The sequence below is a fragment of the Mercenaria mercenaria genome, chromosome 4 (assembly GCF_021730395.1).
Source record: "Mercenaria mercenaria strain notata chromosome 4, MADL_Memer_1, whole genome shotgun sequence".
NCBI lineage: Eukaryota > Metazoa > Mollusca > Bivalvia > Venerida > Veneridae > Mercenaria > Mercenaria mercenaria.
The window spans coordinates 64,934,695-64,956,898 of record NC_069364.1 but is presented as its reverse complement, the minus strand read 5'-3'; the positions used below and the strand labels follow the sequence as shown (position 1 = coordinate 64,956,898).

The following is a 22,204-nucleotide window of genomic DNA, read 5'->3' as shown; positions in this document are numbered from 1 at the left end:
ACAGAATCCAGGAACACTGGTTAGGTTAACTGCCCGCCGTTACATGACTGAAATACTGTTGAAAAACGGCGTTAAACCCAAAACAAACAAACAAACAACGATCCAAAATTCTTTTCAAGGATTGTGCAAGTATAAGAAAATTTTAATTTACTATTGTGGAATTTATGTACTAACGCGCTGCTTATCTCACGGAAAATTTGGTGGAAATGGAATTTTCGGCACTTCCTGCGGTAACTACCGAAATTACTTAACGTAACTTTCTCACACATACGTGATTGTATATTTATAAGTTATAAAAACAATCGAAATATTTGCGTTATCACGATATATGCAAATATTTTTAGACAATCTTGAAACATTTGGCCACAGTATTTCCGCATACTGGTCGGGGACAAGTTCGATGTGTATAATGATTCCTTAGAGGTTTCATGCGTCGTAAACTTGACAATTTTGATCTTTTGACTTTTTATACAATATGAGAATTTATGCAGCATGTAATAAATCGCAGAAAAAAAAATGTGCAGCCAGATATGTTAGGAGGTATTATAATTCGTATACAGTTGTAGATAACCTGATGATTTGTCACACTTTCATAGATTTAAACAGATATTCTTGCATAAAAACTACTTTTTTCACTGGATCCGCCCATGTATTAACGGGAGAAAAATCGTGTGCAAACAAGGCAATTCACTCCGCCCATGTATTAATGGGAGAAAAATCATGTGCAAACAAGGCAATTCACGTGCTGTTAATACCCGATTTTTATTTTTAAAAATGCTTTCCCAGGGACGTATATGTAATTCTGCGCAGATTGACATCTAGTATCTACGTCTTTTTTCTTTCATAAAAACCTCTACTTGAAGCATTAAATATGCAATCTAAACCATAGAATGATTTACTGTATCAGTAAGTTGAGTAACTAACGAATACGCTGCCCCCCCCACCCCCCCTTTTAACTCTGCGTCAATTCAGATGTTATAGACAACCGTGGATTTTAAAGAATTGTGTGTTTACCTGTACGATTCTTTGTTTTTAGGTATTATATTTATGATTTTGATAAGTATCAGTCAGTATGTTTTTATCTAATTTCTCGAAGAAATTATATAAACAGCTTGGAAACATGACACTACGTTCGTACTCATCCGTACTCCAATATAACTCGAATGTAAAGTTATTATTCTTGAAGTTGTGATCGAGTCCACCATATTGTGAACTGATATGAAAAATTATTGGTAATTTTATATTGTAATAATGAGAGATAAAAAAATCGTTTAAAAACCTTCAGGATGTGTTTTTGATAGTGATGTTTATTTCCGGGCCCTGGATACGGATATTTGAAACATGTTTACCGTTTCCGAGAACAACTGGAATGGTAAGTAAAAATGTACCGGAATCTTCAAGTCATCACATACGAAAACAATACATAAATCGTCATGAAATATATTTTTATGCAAGAATAGCGACCTTCGGTCTCGGTCACAAACAATCCCGCGGGCTTCTGCAGACGTTACTACACACAAAAAAAGCGTGTATTATCCCTACAATAAATGTGTATTGAAATTCCGGCACAAAGCTTGTCTGCTCTCTAAGTGAAACATTTCTCATCTGATCTTCACCAGAGTTATACAAAATGTGTTTGACCATAAGACCTCAGCCAAGTTTGATAACTAGCCAAATCGGTCCAGGAATATTGGATTTACGGCCCTTGAATTACCAAAAATCAGCCTTTTTAGTAAGTTTTTACTCTTGTCCACACTCTTAAGTCAAACATTTCTGATCCTATCTTCACTAAACTTGAACAATATGTGTTTGACCATGAGACCTCAGCCAGGTTCAGTAACTAGCCAAATCAGTCCAGGAATTTTGGAGTTATGGCCCTTGATTTACCAAAAAATCAGCCTTTTTGCTCTTGTCTGCACTCTAAGTCGAACATTTCTCATCCGATCTTCACCAAATTTGAACAATATGTGTTTGAACATAAGACCTTGGCCAAGTTTGATAACTAGCCAATTTGGTTCAGACAGTTCAGAGTTACAGCCCTTGAATTACAGAAAAATCAGTCTTTTTGCTCTAGTCCGCACTTTAAGTTGAACATTTCTCATCCGATCTTCACCAAATTTGAACAAAATGTGTTTGACCATAAGACTTTGGACAAGTTCGATAATGAGTCGGTCAGTCCGTAGACACAATCTTGTGCACACCAACTCTCCTCATCCCCTTGACACAATTTAATGAAACTTCACAAAAGTGATCAGTAACAACATACTAGTTGTGCATGATGTATGTTAGGTTCTTTTAGATTTTTTTCTTTTTGCAGAGTTTTGGGTCTTTGTTTTTTGTTACTATATACATAGACACAATCTTGTGCGCACAAACTCTCCTCATCCCCTTGACACAAGTTAATGAAACTTCACACAAGTGTTTAGTAACAACAGTAGTTGTGCATGGTGCATGTTAGGTTCTTTCAGAGAAAAAAAATTGCAGAGTTACGCGACTTTGATTTTTGTTACCATACTATATACATACAGTCTGCATATGCTATCTAAAATGTGCACACCAACTCTCTTCATCCCCATGACACAATTTAATGAAACTTCACAAAAGTGATCAGTAACAACAGTAATTGTGCATGATGCACGTTAGGTTCTTTCAGATACAAAAATTGCAGAGTTATGGGACTTTGTTTTTTGTTACTATACTATATACATAGACACAATCTTGTGCGAACCAACTCTCCTCATCCCCTTGACACAATTTAATGAAACTTCAAACAAGTGATCAGTAACAACTGTTACAGTAGTTGTGCATGGTGCACGTTAGGTTCTTTCAGAAAAAAAAATTGCAGAGTTATGGGACTTTGAATTTTGTTACAATACTATATACATACAGTCTGCATATGCAATCTTGTGCGCGCATAATCTCCTGAACTCATGCACACAGTTTAATGAAACTTAACACAAGTAATCAGTAGTAACCCTAGTTGTATATAGTTCATGTTAGGTTCTTTCAGAAAAAAAATCTGCACAGTTATGGGACTTTGTTTTTAGCTCACCTGTCACAAAGTGACAAGATGAGCTATTGTGACCGCTTGATGTCTGTCGTGCGTAGTGTGTCGTCCGTCAACAATTTCTAAAAAACTCTTCTTGAAAACCACTATGCAGAATTACACCAAACTTCACAGGAATGATCCTTGGGTGGCCCCCTTCCAAAGTTATTAAAAAAATTTAATTCCATGCAGAACTGTGGTTGCCTTGGCAGCTGAAAGGACAAACTTTAAAAATCTTCTTGTCCAAAACCACAGGGCCTCAAGCTTTGATATCTAGTGTGTAGTATTATCTAGTGGTCCTCTACCAAAATTGTTCAAATTATCCCCCTAGGGTCAATTATGACCTGCCCTGAGGGTCACATGGTTTATATAGACTTATATAGGGAAAACTTTGAAAATCTTCTTGTACAAAACCACATGGCCTAGGGCTTTGATATTTGGTAAGCATCATCTGGTGGTCCTCTGCCAAGATTGTTCAAATTATCCCCCTAGGATCTTATATTGCCCCACCCTGGGGGGCCCAAGTTTTACATAGACTTATATAGGAAAAAATGTTTAAAAATCTTCTTGTCTGAAACCACAACACTTAGAATTTTGATATTTGGTTTGTAGCATTATCCTATGGTCCTCAGCCAAAATTGTTTAAATTGTACCCCTTGGGTGAAAAGAGGCCCAAGTTCTGTGTAGACTAAATATATAGGAAAAAGCTTTAAAAATCTTCTTGTCTGAAACCATATGACCCAGGCTTTTGATATTCGGTATGATGCATTGTCTAGTTAAGTCCTCTACCAAAATTGTTCAAATTATTCCCATGGGGTTAAAAGAGGCCCCGCCCTAGGGTCCCTTAGTTATTATGTGAGTTATATAGATATAGGAAAAATACTTAAAAAAACATCTGATCCTATTTCCAAGACTGTTTAATTATATTTACCTGATGACCCCAAGTAATATGATGTCACTTGACTGACTTTGACCTTTCTTGTTTTTTAAGATACAGCCTTGGAATTTTGATGACATACAAAGTTTTGCACACAAAGTGTTAAACTGAATTTCATTGACCATGAATGTGACCTTCTGATTTTCTTAATATTTTATCATCAGTTTGACATTTGAAACATGTAGCTCATATTACTCAGGTGAGTGATCCAGGGTCATCATGACCCTCTTGTTTGTTAATATACTATATACATACAGTCTGCAATCTTGTACGCACCTAATCTCCTGAACCCTTGCACGCAATTTAATGAAACTTCACACAAGTGATCATTACCAACCCAACTTGTGCATGGTACATGTTACGTTCTTTTAGATAAATAGTCTGCAGAGTTATGAGACTTTGTTTTTTGTTACTATACTATATACATAGGCCCGCCCGCTTAGCTCAGTAGGTAAAAGCGTTGGTCTACGGATCTCGGGGTCGTGAGTTCGATCCTCGGGCGGGGCGTATGTTCTCCGTGACTATTTGATAAACGACATTGTGTCTGAAATCATTAGTCCTCCACCTCTGATTCTTGTGGGGAAGTTGGCAGTTACTTGCGGAAAACAGATTTGTAGTGGTACCAAATCCAGGAACACTGGTTAGGTTAACTGCCCGCCGTTACATGACTGAAATACTGTTGAAAAACGACGTTGAACCCAAAACATACAAACAAAATACTATATATATAGAGTCTTTATACTTACAGTCCACATAATTATGTAGTCTTGTGTGCGTTGAATTGCAATGTATTGTGTCATTGCATGTGGGGGGTACATTCATCACCTTCAGTGATAGCTCTAGTTTACCTTAGTTTTTAGAGGAAAACTGCATAATTTAAAAGTAATTTTCTGAGTAAATGGTACCTGTTATAGAATAAAAAGAAATTCAGAACTGTCAAAATGAATGTACCAAGCATAGCTATTATACTGAGAGCTGGACAATTTTCAATATTAGTCATATTATATCTCAAACTTGATCCACTTACAATATGTAGACACTGTAACTAAAAATTTAAAATCAGATTTTTTAACATTTAGACTCCAAATATATATTGCTAAGTGCATCAGATAATATAAACACAACATTAAAATGCTGTGTGTTATTTATTAAAAGAGATATTTACTCCAAAAAATTTAGTCCCCATAACATTTTTGGAAATAGGATAGACAACTCCTGAATGACTATCTCATCAAATTTGCTGATATAAAAAATAAACTTAGGTATTTTCCTGTGATACCCTCATTAAAGTCTGTTTCACCTGTTCATTCAGACATGGAATGTAAACAAATCCAGGAACAACTTAACAGTACAAGGACATCAAACAACCTTTTTTATTTTCCTTCAGGACAAATACACATCTTAGGTCATACTTGTAGTTAATAAACCAACATGTAAAACAATTAATTAGCTCATCAAAGAAATGAAGACTATTAACTTCACAATATTTTATTACCTCCCTTCATTATATTTATCATCTACATTCTACATATTTTTTTTTATGGAATTACCTCCCTTTATCTCATATAAGCTTTCTTATATTGCAATTTAATCAGTCAGTAGTTTTACCTTAATTTTCAGACAAATAAATATATATTTTTTTAATCCATGGTAATATGAAAAGCATATATCATATTAAAGAATACCATGAAATCATTTATCACACATGAATGCAAGGTATACATAAGAAATAATGTTTAGCCTTGTTGCCAATGACAATGTTGAAAAATATTAAAGCTCAGATGGCATAACAGCGAGATAAAATCTATTTCAAGTTAATAATTCCCATATTAACTTATGACTACAAAAATTTAAAGTATGTTGTTATTCTCATTTCAGTCCAACATATCTAAAGAAGTAAATACTACAAAGACTGTTTATCAATTTTTTAAAATAAAATTCCACCAACATAATTTTTCTTATTTCTTTTATCTTGATTATGTAGTGTACTTATCTGGAATGATGAGATATTTTAAAATGTATATTTCTTTATTCCCCTGGATGGAAATAAATAAAACATATCAACAAAACAACCATTTATACCAACCAAATTGTAAAATATCTAAGTTTTGTTGATGTTAGTAATTATATGTTGAGACATCAAAACAAAATAAAGTATAACTAAAAAATTGTGGAACATCATTTCTAGATTAGATTAGACTGTATTATACAAATGTTTATATGAGAATATGTGACAAATCTGGTTAATAGAATATTAATTAAGTTATGGTAAAATGTTGAAGTGCTTTAACATTAATGTACACGTGATGAATGAGTTCATCTAACCATTATTTTGATATTTTATGCATTATTAAGAAAACTATAACATACAAGAACTGACTCACAGACAGTATACCGTAGATACCAATGTATAATGCGTAGTTTTTTTACCCCCCGGGACCACCCCCGAATCGTGGGTGCACATGATATACAGGTTTCCAACTTCAAAGCAAGTTTGTTACCGATGTTCGCCATTTTGGTAAAGGGAAACTACTCCCCATGCTTACTGTCTCCGCTAAAATCTAAGATTGCCGTTACGTTCCGTAAAAGATCGAATTGTTTATTTTCCTTTCAAACAAAATTAATTTCATATAAATTTAAAAGTATTTTGACGAAATAAATGTTTATAAATCACAAAAATTATGATACTAATTAAAGATCGAGAATTATCTTTAACCGAGATCAAACTGTGAACAACATAATTGACACGAGGTGACACGTTAATTGCCGGTAATTACTGGCTATTTGAACGTGACAAAAAGACTATCACACCTTTTGTTATCAGTTTGAATTGAGAAGCTCATGTCATTTTGAAAGATACCATTCCGAAATATTGAATCAGCTGCTATTTATTTATTCAAAATAGTTAATTAAAAAAGGTCAAACAACAAATATAACAATATTTTACTGGTTTTATTTTCGAGATAACAAAAATCGATAGTACCGCGAGACCAATGCTGCTCTCCACCGCGGAGATAAAATTTATTACCGGTGTCGATGTAAACTCTACTTCCGTTTTCCATCCACCTCAAAATTGACCAAAAATGTTTTTTTTCCCAGGATTTTTGGCTAAGATTGGGGGTGCGCATTATACACGGGTGCGCATTATACATGGGTATCTACGGTAAGTTGCTGAATGACTGGGTCAGTCTCCACCAAAAATAATATGAAACTTTGAAAGTCCAATTAAGGTTATTCTTTAAATTAGATTGATCACATTTTAACATTTCTATGAATGCAATTGTTTAATTAATGCTTTCTTCTTACATGCATGCCATAATGGAAATAAAAAATTATTTAACAATATATGTATACAGTCTTGTCATAAACACATTCTGTACAGATGATAATACATAGAAAAGTCAACATATTTCATGTGTGGGTCCATCTCAGTTTACAGATGGTGCATGGCTGTCTCACTCTTGAATATACATCATGCAGCACAGTTGAGGTAAAGTCCTTTTTACATGACAACACACTTGTAGCACTTCTGGAAATACAAAAGTAAAACTTTATTACATAAAGAGAATAAACATAGCAGTTTGTAAAACAATTATAACATCATTTTTGACACTTGCAGATATTCTTAGAAATTTATTATCAAGCAGCAAGTCAGGTAACTCTACAAATTGACATTTTGTCTAATTTCAACTTGTCTAAGGAGAATCACCTGTCTTAAGCAGCAAGATTGTGTTCCTACTTGGCTTGTTGCTTTATTTTGATTTTACATATACTTAGATTCACTAAATGACAAGTTATATAATAGGACTGTCTGAAAAGATTGCATATTTTATAACATTCAATGTACATATTCAGTAGAATAGTGAAAACAATAAAAAGATAAATCTGATGATGTTCACCTATGATACCTAAAAGCTCCAACAACAACCTACAACCTCTGATTAGTATATGATGTAATAATGATAAACTTCCTAAAGTGTTGTTATATAACATGCAAAAACAATGAACTTGAGAACTGCCAAAACTTCACCATATGAGTAATAGTCTAATAGATGTTTACTTTTCCCCTTGTTGAAAGTGTTGTTTTTCTTAAAGCATTAACAATAGATATTATAAGTACAGTGCAACCTCTGTAGAGCAACACCCTGTGGGATATACAAATATTTTTAGTTATGTTGAGGTTGTTGTTCTGGAGAGGTAAATTTGATATTTATATTTCAGCTTAGGGAAATTCTTATGATGTTGTTATTGAGAGGTTTTTGCTTCAGAGTGAGCTACTCTGGCTAGGTTGTACTGTATAAATTGCTTCAAACTCCATCTCTTTCAACTGAGCTAAATGGAGAAAAACAACAACAGATTCTCCAAATTTAGAATTTCCTTGTTTACAATTTGACATTTAATGTTAGGCAACTATGCAGACATATTTTTATGTGACACAATGTCGCCTTTAACTATTTTATTCCAATGAACAAATTGTCAGTCTTGACAAAATCATGTGAAAAAAAGGTCACAGTAAAAAATATTAATCTAATCAGTTCATATATATTGCAAAATCAGCTTTACAGAACTCATAAGTGGCAAAATTAAATTTAAATGTTGCCTTTGTGATGTGCAGCACTGGCCATGTCTTTTTATCACAATAATTTACCTTATTTATATCAGATTCTGTTACTTTCACATTACTTTTATGTCCCTTCTGCACTAACCACTGTCTTCAGGTTCTGAAATATTGTAAAACATTAATTCACACACTTTCTAGGCAACCAACATAAAATCAGTGTCAAAGCATTTGAATATAATTATTTTAATTTTCTTGATATAAAGATACAAATGTACTTCATGTTTTTACTGACTGATACAATATACTGATAAATTTTTATTTCAATGTTTGTTATCAAAGTACATTTTCATTCTATTTTTAAAGTGTTTACATTACAAAGCTATCACACATTTATTACTAAAACATATCTATTAGCATTATCTTTAATGGAGATATGTATTTAGTAAATTGAGGGATACACAAAGCTACAGGAAAGAAATGCTTATGCCAGGCTGACATAAAGTCCAGAAGGTTCACATCTTGTGAGGAATGTCAGTCTTAAAGCTGTCTTGTACAATTATTTCAGAAGCAAGTATCTAGTCATACAGCATATAAATGCTTTGAGACCTTTGTTTAACATACAAAAGCATAATACCCCCTGCATTTATTCATAATGGTAACATCTTCTGGGACTGCCACATGGTAAGACAGGTCAAACAACTGTACATATTCAAACTTCTCCCTACCAAAACTGAAAATGAAAATTATACAATTTTTTCCCTTTATTTTTGTACAAAAGATGACCCATACATTTAATATAGACTTTTTACATATATTATTGTAAATATAATGAAATTAATAAAATATCTCATAACTCATTTTATGTTTAAAATTATAATTATTAATAAACATGAATCTGAAGTGTTCTAATTTATAAGCTGCAATTAGTATTGAAAATAAAACAAAAAACTGCAATTATTGTATATATTAAAAAAAGTATCATGAACCTGATTATGAAACAGTCCCAGTTCAAATGTAATAACACATGGCTGTCAGAAAATCAATGTAGGGTACTCTATAATGATATCATGAATGCCATCAGTAAACTTCATATATAACAAAGTATACCAGGATGTCAGTGTAGCCTCTTTCTTGTTACTTCAACAGCTTCCAAAGACAGACTGCAACTATATGTATCAGACACTGAAAGTAAAATAAACAAATAATCATTACACAAGATAATTTTTTATGTTAAATAAAGGGAGTTAATTAAATGCAATCTGAGAAATTATTGCTAAAACATAAAGGGAAGTAATTATCAATAAAATAGTTGAAGGAAAATGTATATATAAGGGAGGTAATTTAGAAAAAAAAAACTTCAGATGTCAGTATAATGATAGTTGACACTGACAATGACCTATATCAAGTATGCACAAGGTAAGAAACAGCAAGCACTTGAAAAATGCATTATATTTCCTTGCAATTTCAAGAATATTTGACTGTATGTAAGGGTTCCCTAGATGCTGTTATACTGAAATAAACTTTAGTCTAAATATAGCTAAGATCTACTTATATCTTTAAAAAAAGGAAGTCCCAAATTTCCACAGCAAATCACAGGCTGAAAATTTTAGTTACTTATATCAGCAAAGAGGTTGATATCTATACTTTTTCATAACTATCATCAAAGGTAGGGAAAAACTTACTGGAAAGGCATACACTTCTGATCTAGTCATTTCAATACATTTTCAGCTCATTTGCATATAAGAAGAAATTTACAGAATTCCCCCTGTTTCTCTTCATTTTCAAACAATCTGTATGATGAATATAAACCAAAACATTCTCCTAAGTGTCAGCTATCAGATATATATTTCAACAAAGACTGTCAACTTACCTTGTTTTTAGAAGAAGACAAAATTCCAGCAACTTTCACTTCCCCGCAAAAACTGTACCGGTGTGCCGGTAAAAAAATCTCAAATGTGATTTTTGAAATAATACAGTCAGACCACAATTATTTCCCTTGAAAATAAAATGCTCTTGACCTCGTGTTACAAAGCAAGGTCGTTGTGGCAGGTGAAATGGTGCTCAAAATCACATTCAGATTCATTATCAAATAATGATGACATTGTTGATGAAAAAAGCAATACCATATATATAATCTAACGATGCTGAAGATTTTGTAAAAAATATGTAAAATGAAAAGACTAAGATAAATATTAAGTGAAGGTTTATAATCAAAATTTAATGGTCAATAAATGGCTCATTGCACCTAGGTAGCAGATGCTGGTTTTTTCTAGTACTTCGGACTTCCGAGCAATGTGGCCAAGTCGGACGGCTTCCGATATCTTACGAGATGCAGACCTGAAAATAAAAAGATATCGGTTTACATCTTACTTGAAAAAGAAATAAAATACATAGTAAACTTCATACAAAGCATAAATTTTTAAATCCACAAGCCACCTGAAAGATAATTTCAGCCCGCGAAAATACATGACATTTCAGCCCAAATTAGCCATTTTTCCAAGTGGACTGAAAATGTTAGGGGAAATGATAGAGCCAAATGGCCACATGCATTCAGTACTCAGTTTCAAGTATTACTTGCAGAGCTGGACAAAATACCTGTCAACTGATTATTTTTTTCACTATTTTCAACTGTGAGAGGCCTATATGTTATTTGACAGTTCATGAGAAGCTGAATGCTAATAGTGGTATATACACATTTCAAGCAGTTATATGAAAAAAATGCCATCAAGCTTACATTCGCATCTGCCAGAATTTCTGCAACATACCATTCTTAAACTTGTTAATCAAAAACTCACTTAACAGATATTTCAAGCATCAAAACAGCCTTCTCTTCATGGTTTTATCTCTAATGACAGATTTTGATTTAAAGCCATTATGTCTGCTAGTATTTCAGAACTCACTATTGATACTATTTTGAAACTAAATAGAACATTTTATATTATTTTACAAGGTACGAGAGCCTGGGTCTGCATTTAAAACCAAAGTATTCTTCTCTTTGGCTTTATTTTATTTGTAGAGACCAGACAGAATAACATGACATTCAAGAAGAGTTTGTAATATACATGTACTTGTATGAATCATACCCACATAAAATCCATTTTCTCTACCTTGTTCACCCATCTGTTTGTAGGTGAGACATTTTGCAGGTGTTAATTTTGACAAATATGATTTTTATGCCCCCAAAGGGAGGCATATTAGTTTTCAACTGTCCGTCCATTAGTTAGTTCGTTCGTTAGTCACAACGTTAACTTTTTGCATGAAGGCACTTTACTCGCGAACCACTGCACCCAGGACCATCAAACTTCACATGCTGATAGTACTTATTGAGTACACCACCCCTACTGACTTTGGGGTCACCAGGTCAAAGGTCAAGGTCACAGGGGCCAACGTTAACTTTTTGCATGAAGGCACTTTACTCGCGAACCACTGCACCGAGGACCTTCAAACTTCACATGCTGATAGTACTTATTGAGTACACCACCCCTACTGACTTTGGGGTCACCAGGTCAAAGGTCAAGGTCACAGGGGCCAACGTTAACTTTTTGCATGAAGGCACTTTACTCGTGAACCACACCCAGGACCTTCAAACTTCACATGCTGATAGTACTTATTGAGTACACCACCCCTACTGACTTTGGGGTCACCAGGTCAAAGGTCAAGGTCACAGGGGCCAACATTAACTTTTTGCATGAAGGCACTTTACTCGCGAACCACTGCAACCAGGACCTTCAAACTTCACATGTTGATAGTACTTATTGAGTACACCACCCCTACTGACTTTGGGGTCACCAGGTCAAAGGTCAAGGTGACAGGGGCCAACGTTAACTTTTTGCATAAAGCCACTTTACTCGCGAACCACTGCACCCAGGACCTTCAAACTTCACAGGCTGATAGTACTTATTGAGTACACCACCCCTACTGACTTTGGCATCACCAGGTCAAAGGTCAAGGTCACAGGGGCCAACGTTAACTTTTTGCATGAAGGCACTTTGCTCGCGAACCACTGCACCCAGGACCTTCAAACTTCACATGCTGATAGTACTTATTGAGTACACCACCCCTACTGACTTTGGGGTCACCAGGTCAAAGGTCAAGGTCACAGGGGCCAACGTTAACTTTTTGCATGAAGGCACTTTGCTCGCGAACCACTGCACCCAGGACCTTCAAACTTCACAGGCTGATAGTACTTATTAGTACACCACCCCTACTGACTTTGGGGTCACCAGGTCAAAGGTCAAGGTCACAGGGACCAACGTTAACTTTTTGCATGAAGGCACTTTACTCGTGAACCACTGCACCCAGGACCTTCAAACTTCACATGCTGATAGTACTTATTGCGTACACCACCCATACTGATTTTGGGGTCATCAGGTCAAAAGTCAAGGTCACAGGGGCCAGCGTTAACTTTTTGCATGAAGGCACTTTTCTCGCGAACCACTTCACCTAGGACCTTCAAACTTCACATGCTGATAGTACTTTATGAGTACACCAACCCTACTGACTTTGGGGTCACCAGGTCAAAGGTCAAGGTCACAGGGGCCAACGTTAACTTTTTGCATGAAGGCACTTTACATGCAAACCACTTCATTCAGGACCTTCAAACTTCACATGCTGATAGTACTTATTGAGTACACCACCCCTACTGACTTTGGGGTCACCAGGTCAAAGGTCAAGGTGCTGCGGGGGCATTTGTTACCATTAGTGACAGCTCTTGTTCTTATGATTTTAAACAATCAGAGGATGAGAATTAGCGTGTTTTGGTTTTAGTTGTTTATATTGCACAGACCTTAATAGAAAACTTACCTATTGGTCAGACTGTGTTGTTTATAAATACAGTAAAATGGTTTTGAAATAGTAAACTTTCATATTCATGAGTTTAAAAAGAAAACAGTTATGTTATTGATTATGGTGAAATTTTCTATTTTTCAGTGACAAATCTTCAAGTTACAAATGTTGACTTTCCGTCATCTTCAGTAAAAACCAATGAGATTACAGTAACATGGTCAGCACCAGTTAATTATAACCAATACATAGATCGATATACTGTGGAATGGAAACGGACTCATGATAGCAGTATTGCTGTTCAGTCAGAAGGTGTTGCTTCACTTGGTACATCGCTGACACTTACAAGAGGAATAGAGTCCGGTAGAGCATACACTGTGACCATCATATCAATAAATGACCAAACACAGACAAGTTCTGAAAGAACTACATCAGTTAAAAAACAACAGGCTGCAAGTAAGTTATTTTGATATTGTTTGAAGACTTTGTTACCTTAGTTTTTTCACTATCTTCTTCCAATCATGTATGTTCTGTTTTAAATTTTGCTCTCTACTTTCAAAAATAACTGTGGGGCAGAATAGGGCAGAATTATAACCTTTCTATCATATCAATAAATGACCAAACACAAGTTCTGAAAGAACTATGTACATCTGTTAGAAAACACTTACAAGAGGAATAGAGTCTGGTAGAGCAAACACAGTGACCATCATATAACTCTGTATTTTCAAAGACATCTAACTCTGTACCCTTCTGTTCACTTTAAACAGCAAGAAATGGCTTATCAAATATAAAAAAATCTGCATTTATACAATAAATCAATAATAAGTCTTGAAAAAACAGTTTAACTTACTAGAAAAAAATGTAAAAAAAAAAGGTTTGGTCCTGTTGCTGCTTTGCCCTCCTAAAAAAATTAGTCAAAGTAGGTTTATGGGAATTGAATACTCTTCAAAAGGAGGTACACTATTGCTGGTCCATTACCTTAAGAGGTAGTACATGGTTATACTGTCTTTAGCTAGTCAGTGTCATATATTTTAAACTTAATGAATGATTCTGTTAATATGAATAACATGTTAATTTTATCTTTTACATAAACTTTGTATAGTAACTGTTGATATTTTCGAATATGTAATTTCGGTCTTGTATGTCTTTTATGTTTAGAAAGATCTAGACAAGTCAACTAACACAGTTGTTACCATTTACTGATGGCATCATTAATCTTTCTCTTTATTCCGGTATAAAATGAGATTCCACAAACCCTTCACCACCCTCTCCCTCCCTTTGAAAAAGATTGTCCCACTTACTCTGTTGAATCTACTTGCACTGCACTGATTTATGTAGTTGCTAAAAATTGGCTGTTTGATTAATGTATGTGTCTGTTGATACAATAAAATGAGCATGCATCTATTATTGAGAACTGTTTATTTGCCAGTTTTGGAAATATGGACACATGCCTGCATCCATCTGTCATAGTGCATGAACCAGGTCAAAGGTCAAGATCATTAATGGAGCCCAAAGGTCAAATTTGTCCATCATATTTCATGGTGGGACCATAACTTTATAACCATTAAAAGTATTGTTTTCAGATTTTGCCTTGCAGGTAGGTGGGTTTATATTTGTGTCAGTTAGATAGCATGCCATGCACAAGGCCCAGGTATGTGCACCAAAAGTTCCACTAGGTGGTCAAAGACAGACATACAGATCATGCATTGTTAATTACTAATTACGGGGAGGAGGGTAAAATTTCCATTGTTTTGGGAAAGATTTCCTTGTTCTTCGCAGGGTTGGGGAAGGTTTTCTGTAGGGGGAGAATTTTACACCAGATCCATGCATTATTTATTTTCAACTGGAAAAATGGCATTTTGCCATCAATTCCAGTTTGTTAAACATACTTTTCGCATGATTATTAATCTGCAGAAGATGTTTAATATAATATAATTCAGCATTCCCACTGACTTTTTGAAAAGTGGGTACATGTTCCCACATACTTCAGAAAATGTGGGTAGATGATAAAAAAGTTGGGTACAAACCATACAAATTGAAGAAAATGTTCCAATTGAAACAAAATTATAATGAACTATATGGGAAGTGACTTTTATTCAGCCTGTGTTAATGACAGTGGTTTGTTTTACACATGCACGGCAGGGATACAGCGTAGAAGTCGCTTCTCCTTATAGAAAAGTGGAGAGACTTCTAGTTGAAAAATAAAAAATTATCATTTCTAACTCAATATACCTACCCCCTCCCCCCCCCCCCCCCCCCCCCCCCCCCCCCCACCACACCCACCAACCCAGCAAGCTAGCAAGCTTGTGAAGCAATTTGAAAAGATGGCTATAATTTTCTTGTTTATGGATAAAAACTATTGATGTGACAATTCATTTTCTTAGATACATCATTTTCCATGCAATGAGTTTTCTTTATTCCATAATTCTGAAAAAAAGCTATTTTCAAAAATTCAAGCAGACGCTGGTAGGTATCACCCGCCAAGTTTTTATAACATTTTTTTTTTTGCTGCTATATCTTGCTGCAACGTATAGCAACAAAAATATAGCAGGTAATACTTATTTAGCATGAACAGTATCAGACTCGAATAAAAATGAAAGGTAATTTGTAGAAAATTGCCCGATGAAAGTCAGTCTGTCGGTCATTTTGTAAATATTAATAAACAAGCAGCTTACGAGTCTTTCTTTTACAATGGAGACCAAATAATTGTGTAGTAGATGCCAGCAGACCACTTAATTATTCAACAACTTGTTGAAAAAATGTCCAAAAACGTTGCACATGTTGACAATTATTGGAAAGTGTCAAAGATGTAAAAGCGTCGTTGATTGGCTGAATACTAGCGCGTCTAATTTTACGAATAATTTGATTCGCTGTCACAGTTCTCGCGAAAATCTCACAAGTACCTGGAGTAGGCGGAGTTAAAATATGCTATTGGCATGTAAATTCAACTCGTCTTGACACATAGCAAATTGTCAACAGTGTGTAATGCGGTACTTTGCGTGTGCGGATCAAAAATAATGTCTGGTTACTTGAATTTCGGCTCTTTATGGACGAACAATGTATTTTCTGTCAGATTATTTTCGCGTGCATTGTACCCGTGGAATTTTAAAACTTGCGTGCAAGTGACTTTTTATGCGAGAATACGCGGATTTTTGCGTGAATGGGAATGCTGTTATATTTATATAATAGTGATATAGTGATAATAGGAAATTTTTATTCATGTTTGATCACCTTTAATGACATGCAGCTTTAGTTTTCTTGTTCAAGAATGTACATATTAATTACATCAGACTATTGTAGGCTTTTTGTCATACTTTATTAAATTTCAGAACCAACTGTAACTAGCGGACTAGACTGGTCAAACAGCGATCGAGATGCCACTACTGGTACTATCAAGGTGGCTTGGGTTGCTGCAGCTGGTTATATAAGTCAATACTATGTACAGTTGCTAGATGAAACAACAATGATCAACTCAAAAATAGTTACATCGCCTAACACACATGCTGAGTTTCCAAGTTCAGGACTTGAAGATGGATATAGATACAATGTTAAGATAACAGCACGCAGTGAAAGTTACGATTCTGGAAAACGTGTATCAGGAGAAACGTTCACTGCAGAATTCAAAACTACGCCCAAAAGTGAGTTAACATTTCTTAGAGTCTTTAAAAAGCAAAAAGCCTTCTAACAAATTCTTTCTCTGTTGAAATAATTTTACAAGAACAGCTTAAATAAGCAGAATGAAAATGGTGACAGTTAATAAAAAAATGAATAATTACATTTCAGAAATACCAGTGGCATGATGATAATAATGTGGAAAACTGAGGCCTTAAAATTTGTTTGGTTAGTGTAATGCCTCAGGTATAAGTAAGAAGTGTAGATAGACTTTTACAACAAAGCATCAGAATTCCCATTTCTATATAGGTCAGAAGCTAAAATTTTTACTGTTATTCTTCATAGGTCGAAAACTGGTGGCATATTTCTTCCATTAGATAGCTAGGTTGCTATCACAATGATATTCTTAACTTCCCAGGAAATGTGTGCCATTTTAGCTCCACTGTTCAAAGAATAGTCTAGCTATTCTACTCACCCTGGCGTTGGCATCACACCTTGGTTAAAGTTTTTCATGCAAGAACATATGGCTATCATTTAAAGGCATAGCTTTGAAACTTATTTTTTCTTTTTCTGGGTCAATTATCAACCTCACTAGGTCAAGTTCCATGGATTGAACCTCTAGATATTTTAACATTTAGGGTAATATTCCTGCTTCTGGGACAACGATTCGAATAGTCAAGCATTGGCTGTCATATGGACAGCTCTTGTTTTTTGAAAAGATAACAGCAGTGGATAACATTTTCTAGATATGTTTTTATTTCCTGAAAAGAATTAAGCACAAAATTTTGTGCTAATGCCCTAAACTGTCATGAGACAGCTATAGGTAGTTATGAAGGCAATATTCCTTTTTATTGCGATAAGATAATATTTCAGAAAAGTTTAGAATATCAAGATAATTTTTGAAAGTATCCAGATAGCTATCTAGCTTATAAATGGCAGCTTTGGGCACTTGCCCAAGAAGTATCGAGGTAATAAAGTAAATTATTGCATTACAGTTTCCAGGAAAATTTCAACTGTTGAGATAATCTTTTCAGAAAACTTCACTTTATCAAACAAATATTTTTAGTTTGTCTGATTTTTGAAAAAAAATCTACGAGGTATTGTTGTCACTTGAACGTCAGGGGTGGTGTTGGTTAAAACTTGTTTAGGTTCACCTTTTTTCAAAAACTATAAGAGCTACAGCTTTGAAACTGTGCACACTTATTTATCATCATTAGGGGACTATGTAAGCCAAGGCCCATAACTCTGATATGCATTTTGTAAGAATTATAGCCCTTTTTGTACTTTTTAGTTTTTGGTTAAAATTTTTGTTAAGGTCACCTTTTCTCATAAACTATAAGAGCTACTGCTTTGAAACTTTGCAGTGGTTCCGTTTCATTGAAAATATAAGTCTTTTGGGTTAAAAATAGGTTTTCAGCTATCAGACTTAAAATCTTTTTCTCTAGAGCTTTGATATAAGGGTTTGACTCTCTACTATACTTATCCAAATTATTGCCCTTAGGTTAAAAAATGGCCACGCCACGCCCCTGTGTGTGACATGTACTTACTATAAGCTTATATATAAGAAACTTTGAAAATCTTCTTCTCTGAATCAGTAATAGCTAGAGCCTTGATATTTGGCGTAATTGTTAAAATTATTGCCCTAGGTTCAAAAATCTGTGTGACGTGTGTATAATACAGGCTAACATAGATGAAACTTAACTCTGTACTAATGTACCATTACATTATACAAACACAAACACACTTGAAGTCTTGTACACAGGTGAGCGCTTTAGGGTCAGTGACCCTCTTGCTTGGATTTTTGCCAAATAGAAAAAAAAAACACAAACAGTAATAAGTCAGGAAATCAGACCTTGTCTGGACCAGGGAAAAAGTCCGGTTTTCAGAGGATTCCAGTTTTCATAGGATTTTGCACAGATTTGTGTGAGGTACATTGTATTATAATGTATGTCCAATCTGATTAAGTTTGTCTGCCGGAAGTACTTTTAATGTTTTTAGATCACCTGAGCACGAAGTGCTCAAAGGTGAGCTTTTGTAATCACCCTGTGTCCGTCGTCGTCCGTCTGTCCGTTGTCCGGCGTCAAAAATTTGACTTTTAACACTCTAGAGGTCACATCTTTGGCCCAATCGTAATGAAACTTGGTCAGAATGTTACCCTCAATAAAATCTTGGATGAGTTCGATATTGGGTCATCTGGGGTCAAAAACTAGGTCACCAGGTCAAATCAAAGGAAAAGCTTGTTAACACTCTAGAGGTCACAATTTTGGCCCAATCTTAATGAAACTTGGTCAGAATGTTACCCTCAATAAAATCTTGGACAAGTTTGATATTGGGTTATCTGGGGTCAAAAACTAGGTCACCAGGTCAAATCAGAGGAAAAGCTTGTTAACACTCTAGAGGTCACAATTTTGACCCGATCTTAATGAAACTTTGTCAGGATGTTACCCTCAATAAAATCTTGCACCAGTTTGATATTGGGTCATCTGGGGTCAAAAACTAGGTCACCAGGTCAAATCAAAGGAAAAGCTTGTTAACACTGTAGAGGCCAGATTTATGACTGTATCTTCATGAAACTTGGTCAGAATGTTAATATTGATGATCTTAAAGTCCATTTTGAATCTGGGTCATGTAAGGTCAGAAACTAGGTCACCCGGTCAAATCAAAGGAAAAGCTAGTTTACACTGTAGGGGCAAAATATTAATCTTGATGTTCTATAGGTCAAGTTCAAATCTTGGTCAGGTGGGGTCAGAAACTAGGTCACTAGGTCAAATCAATGGAAAAGCCTGTTAACAGTCTAGAGGCCACATGTATGACTATATCTTCATGAAACTTAGTCAGAATGTTAAAGTTGATGATCTTTAGTACAAGTTCAAATCTGGGTCATGTCGGGTCAAAAACTAGGTCACCGGGTCAAATCAAATAAAAGTAAAAGCTAGTTAACACTTTAGAGGCTACATTTATGACCATATCTTAATGAAACTCAATCAGAATGTTAATCTTGATGATCTTTAGGTCAAGTATAAATCTGGGTCGGGTCGGGTCAAAACTAGGTCACTAGGTCAAATCAAAGGAAAAGCTTGTTTACACTCTAGAGGCCACATTTATAACTGTATCTTCATGAAACTTACTCAGAATTTTAAACTTGATGATCTTTAGGTCAAGTTCAAATCTGGGTCATGTCGGGTCAAAAACTAGGTCACTGGGTCAAATCAAAGGAATAGTTAGTTAACACTTTAGAGGCCACATTTATGACCATATCTTAATGAAACTTGGTCAAAATGTTAATCTTGATGATCTTTAGGTCAATAGGTCAGGTGAGCGATACAGGGCCTTCATGGCCCTCTTTTTTGGTTTTTAGCTCACATGTCACAAAGTGACAAGGTGAGCTTTTGTGATGGCGCAGCATCCGTCGTCCGTGCATTATAACGTCCATGCGTCCGTAAACTTTTGCTTGTGATCACTCTAGAGGTCACATTTTTCTTGGGATCTTTATGAAAGTTGGTCAGAATGTTCATCTTCATGATATCTAGGTCAAGTTCGAAACTGGGTCACGTGCAACAAAAACTAGGTCAGTAGGTCAAATAATTAAAAAACCTTGTGACCTCTCTAGAGGCCATATTTTTCAATGGATCTGTATGAAAGTTGGTCTGAATGTTCATCCTGATGGTGTTTAGGTCAAGTTCAAAACTGGGTGAACTGCGGTCAAAAACTAGGTCAATAGGTCTAAAAATAGAAAAACCTTGTGACCTCTCTAGAGGCCATACTTTTGAATGGATCTTCATGAAAATTAGTCAGAATGTTCACATTGATGATATCTAGGTTAAATTCAAAACTGGATTACGTTCCTTCAAAAACTAGGTCAGTAGGTCAAATAATAAAAAAACCTTGTGACCTCTCTAGAGGCCATATTTTTCAATGGATCTTCATAAAAATTGGTCAGAAAAGGTGAGCTTTTGTGACCGCCCTGTGTCCGTCGTCGTCCGTCCGTCTGTGGTCCGTTGTCAACAATTTGACTGTTAACACTCTAGAGGTCACAATTTTGGCCCAATCTTAATGAAACTTGGTCAAAATGTTAACCTCAATAAAATCTTGGATGAGTTCGATATTGGGTCGTCTGGGTCAAAACTAGGTCACCAGGTCAAATCAAAGGAAAAGCTTGTTAACACTCTAGAGGTCACAATTTTGGCCCAATCTTAATGAAACTTGGCCAGAATGTTACCCTCAATAAAATCTTGGACGAGTTCGATATTAGGTCATCCGGGTTCAAAAACTAGGTCACCAGGTCAGATCAGAGGAAAAGCTTGTTAACACTCTATAGGTCACAATTTTGGCCCAGTCTTAATGAAACTTGGTCAGAATGTTACCCTCAATAAAATCTTGGACGAGATTGATATTGGGTCGTCTGGAGTCAAAAACTAGGTCACTAGGTCAAATCAAAGGAAAAGCTTGTTAACACTGTAATGGCCACATTTATGACCATATCTTAATGAAACTTGGTCAGAATGTTAATCTTGATGATCTATAGGTCAAGTTTAAATCTGTGTCAGGTGGGTTTAAAAACTAGGTCAATAGGTCAAATCAAGGGAAAAGCTAGTTAACACTCTAGAGGCCACATTTATGACTGTATCTTCATGAAACTTAATCAAAATGTTAATCTTGGTGATCTTTAGGTCAAGTTTGTATCTGGGTCATGTGGGGGCAAAAACTAGGTCACTGGGTCAAATCAGAGGAAAGCTAGTTAACACTTTAGAGGCTACATTTATGACCATACCTTAATGAAACTTGGTCAGAATGTTGATCTTGATGATCTTTAGGTCAATAGGTCAGGTGAGCGATACAGGGCCTTCATGGCCCTCTTGTTTAAAAAGCATCAGACACTTAAAATGAGACTTCAGTATAAAAAGAATGTTTCTCTTTCCGTGGAAATCAAATAGACTAGCTCCTATAAATCATGAAACATGCATCACTGAAGATCAGTCTTTAATAATCAAAAACATTTATCTTTTTTATATGCAGAAAAAATATGTCATTTTTTGTAAAAGCACCTGTAAAACAATAGATGCTGTCTTATCTTTTCTCTCTTTAAGATTAAGATATTTTCATTTTATAGCTAGTAAACAAACTTTAAACTGAAAGGGCCAGAATTAGCTATTTTGACCTTGTCTGCACAATAGCAGCTTCATTTATGATTTTATTTTAGCCAAACTTGCACACAACTTGTATCACCATAAGATCTCAGTTCCTTTTTAGAACTGGCCAGATCCCA

At 35.1% G+C, this 22,204-nt stretch overlaps 1 protein-coding gene across 1 annotated transcript in view; it reads left to right on the top strand.

Annotated features, from left to right (window-relative positions):
- The window catches only part of LOC123552961 (tyrosine-protein phosphatase 10D-like), a 134,461-nt gene that overhangs the window by 38,760 nt on the left and 73,497 nt on the right, over window positions 1-22,204 (top strand). Inside the window, exons 3-4 of the mRNA XM_053542247.1 lie at window positions 13,474-13,782; window positions 16,656-16,964. Coding sequence (XP_053398222.1) covers window positions 13,474-13,782; window positions 16,656-16,964 — 618 coding nt within the window. The remainder of the gene's footprint in view (window positions 1-13,473; window positions 13,783-16,655; window positions 16,965-22,204) is intronic.